Below are 13,438 nucleotides of genomic sequence, written 5' to 3' on the forward strand. Positions count from 1 at the left end.
CGCAAAGTTGGCAAAATCGCTAAAAGTTGCCAAATCAACCGTTACAAATGTAATTAAAGTGTTTGGGGAACGTTTGTCGACAGCCAGGAAGTCTGGATCGGGGGGAAATCGAAAACCGGAAGCCGCTGAGACGACAAAGAGAGTTGCCGGTAGTTTCAAGCGAAACCCTAACCTCTCTCTCCGAGATGCCGCAAATAAGCTGGGTGTATCGTCTACAACCGTGCATCGAGCCAAAAAACGAGCTGGACTATCGACTTACAAGAAGTTAGTGACTCCAAATCGCGATGATAAACAAAATACGACGGCCAAAGCGCGATCCCGGAGGCTGTACACGACGATGCTGACGAAGTTTGACTGCGTGGTAATGGACGACGAAACCTACGTCAAAGCCGACTACAAGCAGCTTTCGGGACAGGAGTTTTATACGGCAAAAGGAAGGGGAAAGGTAGCAGATGTTTTCAAGCACATGAAACTGTCAAAGTTCGCAAAGAAATATCTGGTTTGCAAGCCATCTGTACCTGTGGCTTGAAAAGCAGCATTTTCATAGCTTCCGGGACTGTCAACCAAGAAATTTACGTGAAAGAGTGTTTGAATAAACGTCTGCTGCCTTTCCTGAAGAAACACGGTTGTTCCGTACTGTTTTGGCCGGATTTGGCATCTTGCCATTACGGTAAAAAGGCCATGGAGTGGTACGCCGCCAACAACGTGCAGGTGGTTCCCAAGGACAAGAACCCTCCCAACACGCCAGAGCTCCGCCCAATTGAGAAATACTGGGCTATTGTCAAGCGGAACCTAAAAAAGACCAAAAAAAACTGCTAAGGGCGAGCAGCAGTTCTAGGCAAACTGGCTTTCTGCGGCGAAGAAGGTGGACAAGGTGGCTGTACAAAATCTGATGGCAGGGGTCAAGCGTAAGGCCCGGCAATTCGGATTTGGAAAAGCGGAAGCCTAACTGAATATTTTACCTTATACTAATTGAACTTGAAAAAGAAATTTAATTTGATTTTTTAAATAAACGATTTCACCGATTTACACGCGTTTTCCCTTGACCAAATTTTGACCGTATCACCCTTTAAATAAAGGCGATAACAACTTGGACACAAGGTTCAATGTATGTATGTATGTATGTATGTATGTATGCCAATCACAACTCCGAATTCATATTTATAATTATTTTTTTTTTCATAGTGCGTTTATTTTTCCAGGCTCATTTGCCCTAGCTTTGCGGAGCCGATATTCAATGTTTAGGTTACAAAATTTCTTAAAACTTACGTTAGTAAAGCGGGGGCCGATTACTCGCGGCTATCTCGAGGTTAGGGGTGACAAATTGTAACAAATGGATGGCAGGGTAGGGATTGAGAACACAAGGTTTGGAGAGCAATGTGCTCTTGATCTTGAACTAAGCGACCAACTGATGCAAAAGACAAACATGGGGGTACACCGATGGGCATCTAACAACTTGGGGGAACACAAGATGAGACTAACTACTAAATCCTCAGATCTATCCGTTTTAAAAACACATAAATTAAATTGCAATAGTCGAGATCTCGGCTCGCCAAGATGTCTCTAACGGGCCGCATAGGTTGTTTTCCTCGGGCCCTGAGGGATGCGGATAACTCGGATCTAGCAACACAATGGAGGGTGCATGACCAAAGCACGTGGTCGATATCGTGATAGCCACTACCACAAGCGCACAAATTGCTGTCTGCGAGCCCGATTCGGAAGAAATGCTAGTCTAACGAGTAGTGATAAAGACATGAGCCTTGACATGACACGTATAAAGTCACGGCTCATGTCCAATCCTTTGAACCATGGCTTGTTCGACACCTGTGGGAGAATAGAATGTAACCTTCTTCCCAGATCACTCTCATTCCATTTTTGTTGCCAGTTGGTGAGGACGTGCTGAAGGGTAATTGAAAAAAATTCCGCAAAGGCGATTTGTCGCCCACCTTAGCTAGTGAGTCCGCTTTCTCATTACCCGGAATTGAGCAATGAGATGGGACATAAACTAAGGTGATAGTATAGGAGCAGTTAGATAAAGTACTCAATTTAGCTCGGATTTCGGTCAGGAAATACGAGGAGTGCTTCATCGGCCTCATTGATCGAATAGCCTCCAACGAGCTAAGGCTATCAGTAAAAATAAAATAGTGATGAGATGGTAGTGAGGCAATTTGCTCTACTGCGTAAAATATGGCTGCTAGTTCCGCAACATATACGGAACAGGGTTTTTGCAGTTGATATGAGGCGCTATGAAATTCGTTGAATACTCCAAATCCAGTGGAAGCGTTTATAGTTGACCCATCTGTGAAAAAAACTCTTATTGTTACTAACATGGTGGTACTTGTTTGCAAAAATTAAGGGAACAACCATCAACCGATGGTGATCTGGTATTCCACGGATTTCTTGCAACATGGTCAGATCAAAATTTACAGAGGAACTATAAAAGTCTTGGAGGCAAACACGAGAGGAATTGAATGAAGAAGGGCCAATCTCCAGCGTCATGTACTCGTAATAGAGACTCATGAATCTTGTTTGAGGATTTCTGTCGAGCAGCTTCTCAAAGTTTTCTATTACCAATGGGTTCATTACTTCACAACGGATAAGAAACCAGAAGGACAGTTCCGCGAAACGATCTGTCAGTGGGAGAACACCCGCGAGCACTTCGAGGCTCATCGTATGCGTCGAGTGCATACAGCCAAGCGCGATTCGGAGGCAACGGTATTGAACCCGTTGCAGCTTCAGGATATGTGTTTTCGCCGCGGATTGAAAACAGAAGCTACCGTACTCTAGGACCGACAAGATGGTTGTTCGATACAACCTGATCAGATCTTCCGGGTGTGCTCCCCACCAAGTTCCGGTAATTGTACGAAGAAAATTGATTCTTTGTTGGCATTTTTGTTTCACATACGCAATATGTTTTCCCCATGTGCTTTTGGAATCGAACCAGACACCTAAATACTTGAAAGATATACTTTGAGTGGTTGTTCTACCCTTTAGTTGAAGCTGTAACTGTGCAGGATGATGCTTCCTAGAAAAAACAACCAACTCAGTTTTCTCCGGAGAGAATTCGATACCCAGCTTCATAGCCCAAGTAGACAAATTGTCTAAGGTATCTTGCAATGGTCCTTGCAGGTCCGGTGCACTTGGCCCTATAACGGACACAACCCCGTCATCTGCAAGCTGCCTTAGCGAGCAATTTTCATCAAGACAACCATCAATGTCTTTTACATAAAAATTATAAAGAAGGGGGCTTAAACATGAGCCCTGGGGGAGACCTATGTAACTAATTAGTGAAGTTGTCGAGTTTCCATGAGAAAAGCTCATATATTTCTCAGACAACAAGTTGCTCAAATAGTTGTTCATAATTGGTGAAAGCCCACTACCGTGGAGTTTATCCGAAAGGATATCGATACAAACAGAATCAAAAGCCCCCTTAATGTCCAAGAAAACTGAACCCATTTGCTGTTTTTGCGCATAGGCCAGTTGAATTTCAGTTGAAAGCAACGCAAGACAGTCGCTCGTTCCTTTGCCTCTCCGAAATCCAAATTGCGTATCTGAAAGTAAACCATTCGACTCGACCCATTTGTCTAGACGAAAAAGAATCATTTGCTCCAACAATTTCCGTATACATGACAGCATCGCGATGGGACGGTACGAGTTATAATCCGACGCGGGTTTACCGGGTTTTCGAATGGCGATAACTCTCACTTGCCTCCAGTCATCCGGAACAATGTTGTGCTCCAGAAATTGATTGAATAAGCTTAACAAGCGTCTCTTCGTGACGTCTGGGAGATTTTTGAGCAAGTTGAACTTGATTCTATCCATTCCTGGAGCTGAGTTGTTACATGAAAGGAGAGCAAGTGAGAATTCCACCATCGAAAAGGGGAATCTTTTTCGTTATTACCCGACGGACGATCACGAACGTTGGTATGGACCGGTACCGAATCCGGGCAAATTTTCCGCGCGAAGCTGAAAATCCATCTGTCCGAGTACTCCTTGTCTTCATTAATCGGTGATGACGCGTTTCGCATTCTCCTGCCGACATTGCCGACGAGTGTTCTCATGGAAGTCTCTCGCGACAAACCATCGACCGCTCGAAATCCCCGACCTTACCGTGTTTGCGGAAGCGTTTAAACGCGGTGTACTTCTCGCTGTTCGCGTCGGTGCAATCCTTATCCCACCACGGGGTGGGAGGTCGCTTGCGGACGGAAACACCCGGAACACGTTTCGTCTGTGCTCGCAGCGCACAATCGATGATGACACGCGCGAGAAAGGAGTACTCGTCCAGCGGAGGAAGTACGTCAACCGATTGACTGGCATTAAGAACCGCGGTCGCGAATTTTCGCCAGTCAATGTTTTTCGTAAGATCGTACGCGATGTCGACCGAACGAGTAGAAGATTAACTATTGGCAATAGACATTTTGATTTGCAAATGGTCACTACCGTAGGGATTTTGGATTACTTTCCACGAGTAATCCAACGATAGTGAACTCGAGCAAAGTGAGAGGTCTAATCTGCTTATTTTAGCTGGAGGTTTGGCTACTCGTGTTGCTTCCCTGGTGTTCAGAATTGTCATTTTGAAGAAGTCGCACATGTCGTATATCAAGGTTGAGCGGTTGTCGTCGTACAGTTCCCCCCAGCCTGTACCGTGAGAGTTAAAATCTCCCAAGATCAACCGTGGCTCCGGCATAGCCGTGCAGATATCCGCGAAACTTTGACGAGAGATCGCGGTTTTCGGTGGATGATATATTGAGACAATACTGAGGCATTTGCCTCGAATATTAACCTGACATGCACCTACTTCAATGCCTGACACCGAAGGCAGATCGATACTGTAGAAGGAATGGAGCTTGTTGATCCCCAGAAGCACCTCTCCATACGAATCTGCGCGATCAAGGCGAATAATGTTGAAATCGTGGAAAGCAAGATCGTTGTCTGAAGAGAGCCATGTTTCACAAAGGGCAAATGCATCAGAAAGTGAGTTGTTAACTAAAAATTTAAATGTGTCAAGTTTTGGCATAAGACTTCTAGAGTTCCACTGAAGAACAGAGATCATATCCCCGACCTCATTCGGAGAATTATCATTCGAAGGATATTTTCGATGCAAGGAAGGACCACCTAGAAGCTAGTTGCTTCAAAACGAGTTCTCACCATTGGCAGCACTAAATTAATAATGCTCCTCGTTGAGTCAGAGATATTGAATATACTGAAGAAGCTATCCACAATATAAGAAAACGTGAACATGGGGGCATGTTCTTGCTGATTATTCAACTGATTTTCTGGCCGAAAAACTGGGACATGGATGATCCTGGAAGTGACGGAAAGTTCTTGTCATAATTTCAAGGTTTAAAACCCGGTGGAATGGGTTTCGGTGAATTTCCGTTACCTCTTGATTTTTCCAAGGTGCAAGCGTGGTCCGTACGAGTGGCCTTACGAGGCTTTTCGGTGTTGTGTTTTTTTTGCTCGTTTTCTCGTATTGCCTTTAAAAACAAACGGACTACCCTCACCGACCTCTGAGTCAGAGTCTAGACCATCAACTGGCAAAATGGAGAACGTGTTAATGCTTTTTGGTGTGGTCTGAGAAGATGGAGCGGTATTCTTCAAGAGTTCTGCTATAGTTCTCTTGGAGCGAGCTTGCAGAGACCGCTTAATTTTGTCTCCCTGCTGTTTATACCTCGGGCAGTTAGTCAGGGTATGCAGGCTCTCCTTGCAGTACACGCATTTTGGTGGAGCACCGCAAGGGCTCTCTTGATGTTGCTCGCCACACTGATCGCAGCGTGGTTTGTTCGAGCAGTAGTCCGATTTGTGACCAAGTTGTTTACATTTCGAGCAGTTCATTACCTGAGGTACAAACAGGCGTACAGGCAGCCGAACCTTGCCAATAGCGACGTCGTGAGGTAACGCTGAACCCGAAAAGGTCACACGAAACGAGTTTGACAAGGAATAAGTTTTTTTGGAGCCTACTACGGATACTGACTGCATTTGAAGGCAGTCCAATATCTTCACCTTCGGTAGAGCACGGCTTTTAAAGATTCCAAAGGTATCGGGACCTATGAAATCATCACTAGTCAAACTCGCTTCAGTGACCACTCCTTCAATTTCTATCTCACTACTGGGTATGTAGACTCGGTATTCCAATGAAAAAAGCTCGCACGCAACAATTTGGTTAGCCTGCTTCCGGTCATCAACGGTAACACACAGTTTTCTTGGTGTTACCTTGAAAATAACGGTAACGGCCGAAAATGTGTTGTTAGATCCTTAGAGATCCTTGTTTTTGTTTGGGCCGGAAAAAAACAACCCATGGGCCCAGGGTGCCTTCCATTCATTTTGACTAAAAAAATGTTTTATGAAATTATGGAATAATAAGATCATCATAATTTTGTATATGTAAGTAATAAAAAAAGATTGTAAAGTTTGTGTTTCACACATCAAACCTGCAAAGTTAGCTTTGACAGAGTCACAATGAACGTTTTTCTGATCTCCTCTTCGCGAGCGAAGAGTGGGTGAGATAAATTACAAAATCGCTTATTGCGACTCTCATGTAGCAAAATTGGCAGGTATTTTGTGTCAAACACAAACTTAACAATCTTTTCTTGTTATTCACATAATCAAAATATTTTCATAATATCTTATCATTCCATAATTTCTTAAAACATTTTTTTAGTCAAAATGAATGGAAGGCACCCTGCATGGGCCTTTCGAGGCTTCTGGGTAAGCAGAGGTTTTCGGGGGCAATGGTGTGAGGGGTGCAGGTGGACGAGGAGGAGATGGTGGGGGAGAGGGTTGTGGGCGATACCTTTTCTTGGGATATGCTCCAGTATTTTTGCTGGAGAGCGAGTCAACTGGAACGTCAAGGGTTTCCATTTCCACAACTTCCTCGAGACTTTCGTGTGAGGTGGAATTAAGAGTTTCGTCGTCTGAGATGGAAAGCGACCATCCCCCGCCTTTATCATTTTCATCCATTGCGGTTAAATATCGCCGCAATGGTGTTTTTGGTAAATATGATATTTATAAGATGTCAATGAGTGGATTTGAAAAAAAAAAATTAAAGGCTTGTGTCCTAGACGACCTACGACCGCAGTATGAAGTAGAACTACGTCAAATTGATGTATGTCATGCATGTTTGACTATTATTTCAATGTTACGGTTATGGTTCAAAACTCGCGACAATTCATGTAAGCATAATCATACCACAGTTCGTCTTACGCATGAGATAATGTATTTAAATTTAATGTAATGGTTAAGAATTGACAGAATTTTCCCTTCCTAACTACATTGGGTTAGGGGTATGAAGATCATACGGGGTTTAAGCACCTCTTTGTTCTCCAATTTGAATGACAACCCTAACATAAAATTATCATGCATCATCATTATGTACTTTACAGCCTTCATAGAATGATGCAAACTAGAATACTGTGACTTTTCTCAAATCAAACGTTTGGTTTCCAATTAGTAGGAGCTAAGTACTACGTTAATTGAAAATTAGGGGGATTCAGTTACTGAATTTCAAAGTCAGAGCAAAAGCTCGTATACAGGTTCTCCACCTGTTCATTGTTTTGATAGTAAGCATCATAGTTAAGGTACATCGGGGCAAGTTGAAACGGTCCGTGTATCTCAGTTAATATTCACTGTAATTATTTTTGAGAGGCATTGTGTACTACCGCAAACTGCTATATTAGAAATAATTTCAGTATTTATTCACTTCCGCTAAGCGATACATCTACCGTTTCAACTTCCACACGTGCGTGATGCCCGGTCTCGTGCACGGTTTATGCATTTATGTTAACATCTGACGTCGCTCCTTCTTTACATCTTCTGCGCAAAAGATACATCCGAAGTCTCTCCTTTTCTACATATTCTGCACAAAAAATACTTACTAAGCCCCGCCCCTGACAGGATTTCCCGCCGTTTTTTTTGTGAATGAGGCGGGGCAGAAAGTATCTTTTGTGCAGAATTTGTATAAAAGGATGGACTTTGGATGTGTATGGAGGTACCAGTTTGCATGAGGTTTGCATGAATTACTTTTCCACATTTCGTATTAGGGGTTGTTCATTAACTACTTAGACAGTCCAGCTTTCTGCAGGACCCAGTGCCACACCGTCCGAAGCGGTAATGAGCAGAGGCACGACAGCACACGCTCGCCTGATTTTACTCTAAAGTGAGTAACTTTGACTCAGTTTCGTATTTGTATGCTAAATGTCAAAAACTGAGTAACATTAATTTAACAAAGTGAGTAACATTTACTCTAATTAAATAAATATGGATCTTTACTGTTTTGAGTAAGATCAAATGTAATAAACGTCCGGAAATTTTGAAGTCCTGGGCTGAAAGCAAATTCCCCGAGAAATTCCCACAAAGTGTTCAAAGAGTGAAAGTTTCAGCGTCCTGTGAAACTTTTCTGGACTAGTGTGAGAAGCAGTTGGTGTGTTTCCGGAGATAAACTTTATTTCAGCCCAAATTTACACAGGTTACGATTTCTGAACTTCTGCAACAACTTTTGTTTGTGAACTTCAGAATCCCAAGCTCGATCCAAAGGAAAGTTCACTATGAGAGAATTGCAAGTAAGCTTTATGAGAAATATATTCAAAAAGAATTTAATTTTCAGAAAAAAAATGCTGAGAAACTGATCCGTAAGTTGTGCCAGAAAGCCGCTTAGTCCATTTTGAGATGATCAATGTGTTACATCCATGGTTACATCCCGGAATGGAAATAGCACCTGGAAATGATAACATGCTAGCTGCAGTGGCCCTCGGTAGAATCGCTTAATAAGCAGAATTATTATCAATTTGTTGATTAAAGTTTATAAAATTTGTTTTTTTTTTAAATAATTCTGTTGTGATAAAATAAATCGTTTTTATTATGCTGCAAAAAAGTTTCGATCAAATAACTTCCTGTCAAAATATAATATTTACAAAACTGAATAACCTTTACTCAGTTGTGCTAATTTTGCGAAAACCGAAACTGAGTAAGTGCTACTTAGATTTTGACAAATTCATACGATACTCAAAAGTGAGTAAACATGGGGTTACCCAATTTAGAGTAGTTCCACTTTTACCGAAAGTGAGTGGAATTTTACTCACTTTAGAGTAAATTTGAACAAGCGTGCAGCACTGTTTTATATATTTCCACACCCAACCGGTGGATGTAAGATTCGCTTACAATTATGTGGGATTCATCATCAGAGGATGTTAGTGGAGACAGCATTAACCGAGGATGCGATATACCTACCTAGCTGCGGTCCAATGCAAGAAAATTGGAGACCGAAAAATGTGAGGTAAATTAGTTATGTCGAAAAAAATTGGATACAGACTGCCGGGCTGGACTCAAACCACGAACGTTGTGATTATCAGACCTGTGCTTTCTCCACTGCTCTCTCCATGCTTCTGAATATGGATAGCCTAAAAGCAAATATGAAGCGCTCATTTTCTCGCATACTCAACTTCGTATGATTTTTCTGCTGGAGAGATTGGCAAGTGTGTGCGTCGTTCTACAAGCTTACTGGTATAGTCGAAAGCGTAGATAGATCACAAAATAAAAAAGACAAAAAAAAAACATTACATCGCCTGCACGGTCTTCCAGATCTTCTAGTGGACCATCCCGTGTCCTCAGTGTCCATATCCCGGACACAATCCCGAATCCATTCTGAAGAGGTATTTATGAATGGTTACATAAAAAAAAAACGATCATCACGAAGATAATTTAATGAAGTGGTCCGAATCTTCTAGAGTCTAAACCCAGCTTTAGACTAGGCAAGTCACTTGACCAACTCAGTTGAATTCAATTGGCTTGAAAAGTTGAGCCTGGTTCAACTTTTTTTCAATTCAAGTGTGTTGATCAAGTCACGTGCCTTACTCGTTCAATTCGCGTTCAAGTCAGTTGATTTCAACTGACTTCATCAATTAACTTGCCCTGTCTAAACCCAGCTTAACACAAATATTGTCAGAGCTGCAGCGAAAGTGGAAAGAGGAGCAACGATCTAGAAACACCGGTCTTGGGGCCTCACGGGGGCGGTGTTGGGCAGAGTCAATGTTATAATAAGAGTCCCGCCAAGAGTGAAGCCAGAAGTACCAACCGAACTGTCAAGTGGGGCACCAAACACGCAAAGTAAATAAACATTATTGTTCCCATAGCCAGTAAACTACTCGTATGGCATTCATTACTGACATTATTTTAGTAATTTTAGGTGAAAAACATTACTTCAGTTTATTTAGTACATTGCGGTATTTATAACTTATACCAAGCACTTGTTGGAACGTTTCACAGGTTCTATAATTTTTTTGTCTCCTATAAACTCCGTAATCGACATGAAATGTTTAACTTCTGAGTGAAAGTCATCCGATGCGTCCGATGATAACGCAAAAAATCTGGTTGCCGTTTACTCGGACGGAAAATAAATCACAAACAGTTCTGATTGTTCGCAGCATTTTTTTATGACGGAGCTCTTATTATATGGTGTTGGGGAGTCTGGGTGTTGCTTTGAAGAGTCATGGCGAATAAGAAATTTTGGTGGGTTACAACCCCAATTACGGGGCATCTGCAGTATTGTTGCTTTGACCTCGCGCACAAATAACGTAGCGCATGGAGGGGGGAGGGGGGTTTAATGGTAAATGTTACGTTACAGAATAAACAAAAAAACCGGGGGTTTGAGTGAGATAGCGATATCTAATTTTTGGGGGGAGTCTTGCCAAGCATTACTTATTGTGACATAGAGTACACACTTAGAAATACTTAATCTTACACGTGACCGAATCCATATTTGACATAAAGGATGAGACGTAAACAAACATGTAATGTAAAATTAAGTGCTCCGAAACTGAAAAGTTCAAAATTACGTTTGATTGAGCTGAATTTTGCGTCTATTGTGACTTAATTTTATGTCAAAACTGACGTATATGTCAGTCTAAGAGCACCTAAGTATACATTAATTTTTTTAAGTGTGTAGGTAATTTGTGTATAGCACCTTTTGAGCAATTGCTCTATGGCTTTTGAAAGTTTCCCCGTATCATCGGTAAAACAAATCTCATTCCACACTTGAGGTCCGGGAGGAATGTAAGCCTATTCAATGAATGAAACGTAAAACACAAATCATCTTTATTGTACTTTAATTGGAATTTTCTGCGATTTTTTCAGCTGCAATTTGTCCAACCCAATCGAGGCCAGTTGGACAATGTTTGCCGAGCAAAACTCGAGCAAATTACGCCGCGCCTGAATTTGCACGTACGTTTGTTCCGATTCGACACCCCTCAGAATGCGTTGTGCAACTTCATGTTCGGTCAAATTTAAGTTGAGTGTCAGTTTTGGCTGCTGCAGTTGTTTTTGTTGTTGATAGTTGCTGAAAACTGTGGTGAACCGAATGTTTTCTGGTCCCCTTATACTGTGATTGGGTAACGAAGCCGTCTGTGAACGGAAAATGCTTTGTACGAGATCATCATAGTCTGGTTGGCTGTCTATGGCTGCCTTGGCATTACTGGGGGTGTGTTTGATTGAAACAATCCTTCCTCTCTCTTGTTGTAGCATACAAGGGACGAAACACGTGAGAAGCTGAAAAAGAGTTCGAATTCATATTGTTTATTGTTAGGGTCCAATTCAATGAACAAACTTACGTTGACAAATCCTAAAATATCGTTTGAAGTTTGGCTGACGAAATGGGTGGTCTCCTGATCAGTACTATGCAAGCCAGTACCACTCTCTTGATGGATCACCAGTTCAATCGTTCCAAATTGTTTTTCTAATTTCTCTGCCAGGTCACAAACTTGCTTTCTGTTGGTGAGATTACAATCAAATAAGCTTATCGACTCATGCTGCCGACGAGTTGCATCCTTTTGTTCATCGTAAGAGGAAAGTAACGCCACTTGACATTTGTGCGTCTCGATCAGCTGTTCGCACAGGGCTTGCGATAGTGGTGAGGATCCATTGGTGATCTAGGAAAAGGAGTTATTTTTTTTATGTAAATCGAAATCTTGGGATTGATAAATACCAAAACGTTTCGTTTATATAGAACCGATTGGCTGGACATTCTCTTGAAGAATAATGAACCAATTATAAATGCTATTGCGATTCCTATTCCATAAAGTTCCGCTCAAAGCCTTGGAGATGCGATTCTTACGTCAAGGAGGGCATTTTTTTTGCAGATGAAGCTGATGGCATACCTTTCCTGTGAAATAGATGAAATAAATTGCTGTGAGTGATGAAGTACTGATGCTCATAAGGTTATTGTGTTGATGCTGTAAAATGTCATTATCCGGAAACTTTTAAAATCTGGTATTCAATACCTATCATGCTCAAAATACTACATACATGTTATCATGGCCTTATAGTGTCTTTTGGAATCAACGCACACATTTATGATGTTGCGAAATAGATGAAATAATTTATTTAAAATTAAATGTCCGGGTCTAACGAACCGTCTGGGTATTCGAGGCATTACGGTATTCTGAAGCTAAAGTGATTTCAAGTACCAACCGTGTACACTCAGAAAATATTCAAATCTATACTTACATAATACTTCAATAAACGAAACAATACGAACTTAGTATGAAAATGGTTTATACAGTGCAATGTTTAAAGTCGCGATAATGATAGGATGTATACAAGCTGTTTATTGGTGAGTATGCGTTTTTTTTAATTCTGAAAACTGATTTAACTGAATTTGAAAAAGTTAACAAAGTCTTCTCAAATACTGGAGATACATGGCCCACACAGATAACATACACGGTTAGAAAAAAGTACCCAAAATTAAGTTCTTTTCACTCATCTCGGCACTATAGTGCAGGAACCCAAAAGTAGGTAAAGCGGGTCAAAGTAAATTTCATTTACTTGTGTGCAATTCGTATGGAATTTTCCACTGGCTTTTTAACCAAAAGTAAGTTAGTTGTACCCAACAGTAGGTAAATATGATTAAACTCAACGTTGGGTTCCCACACTTTACTACCCCTGTTGAGTGGTTTTGTTCCTCCGTTTTTGACAACATTAGAAGGAGGAAAGGAGACAAACTAGTCAAAAGTAGGTAAAAGTGAACTTTCCGTTGGGTACTTTTTTCTTACCGTGTACATCTTATTGATTCTCGTAATCCACCTGGTTTCATTGTTGTCATCTTGTCTAATCCTTTTAATTTAAAGGGTGATACGGTCAAAATTTGGTCAAGGGAAAACGCGTGTAAATCGGTGAAATCGTTTATTTAAAAAATCAAATTAAATTTCTTTTTTCAAGTTCAATTAGTATAAAATTCAGGAAAAATATTCAGTTAGGCTTCCGCTTTTCCAAATCCGAATTGCCGAGCCTTACGCTTGACCCCTGCCATCAGATTTTGTACACCTTGTCCACCTTCTTCGCCGCAGAAAGCCAGTTTGCCTTGAACTGCTGCTCGCCCTTAGCAGTTTTTTTGGTCTTCTTTAGGTTCCGCTTGACAATAGCCCAGTATTTCTCAATTGGGCGGAGCTCT

At 41.5% G+C, this 13,438-nt stretch overlaps 1 protein-coding gene across 1 annotated transcript in view; it reads right to left on the reverse strand.

Annotated features, from left to right (window-relative positions):
- Positions 1-11,084: 11,084 nt before the first annotated feature.
- LOC135708848 (uncharacterized) overlaps positions 11,085-13,438 on the reverse strand; it is an 82,119-nt gene continuing 79,765 nt past the window's right edge. The window contains exons 2-4 of the mRNA XM_065231026.1: positions 11,975-12,151; positions 11,601-11,918; positions 11,085-11,538 (exon numbers count right to left, since the gene is read on the reverse strand). Of these exons, the coding sequence (XP_065087098.1) occupies positions 11,089-11,538; positions 11,601-11,918; positions 11,975-12,013 (807 nt within the window). The 5' untranslated portion in view covers positions 12,014-12,151 and the 3' untranslated portion in view covers positions 11,085-11,088. The remainder of the gene's footprint in view (positions 11,539-11,600; positions 11,919-11,974; positions 12,152-13,438) is intronic.

Source organism: Ochlerotatus camptorhynchus, unplaced genomic scaffold (genome assembly GCF_037179485.1).
Source record: "Ochlerotatus camptorhynchus isolate MF236.1 unplaced genomic scaffold, CSIRO-AGI_Acam_v1.1 ptg000336l, whole genome shotgun sequence".
In the NCBI taxonomy this organism is placed as follows: domain Eukaryota; kingdom Metazoa; phylum Arthropoda; class Insecta; order Diptera; family Culicidae; genus Ochlerotatus; species Ochlerotatus camptorhynchus.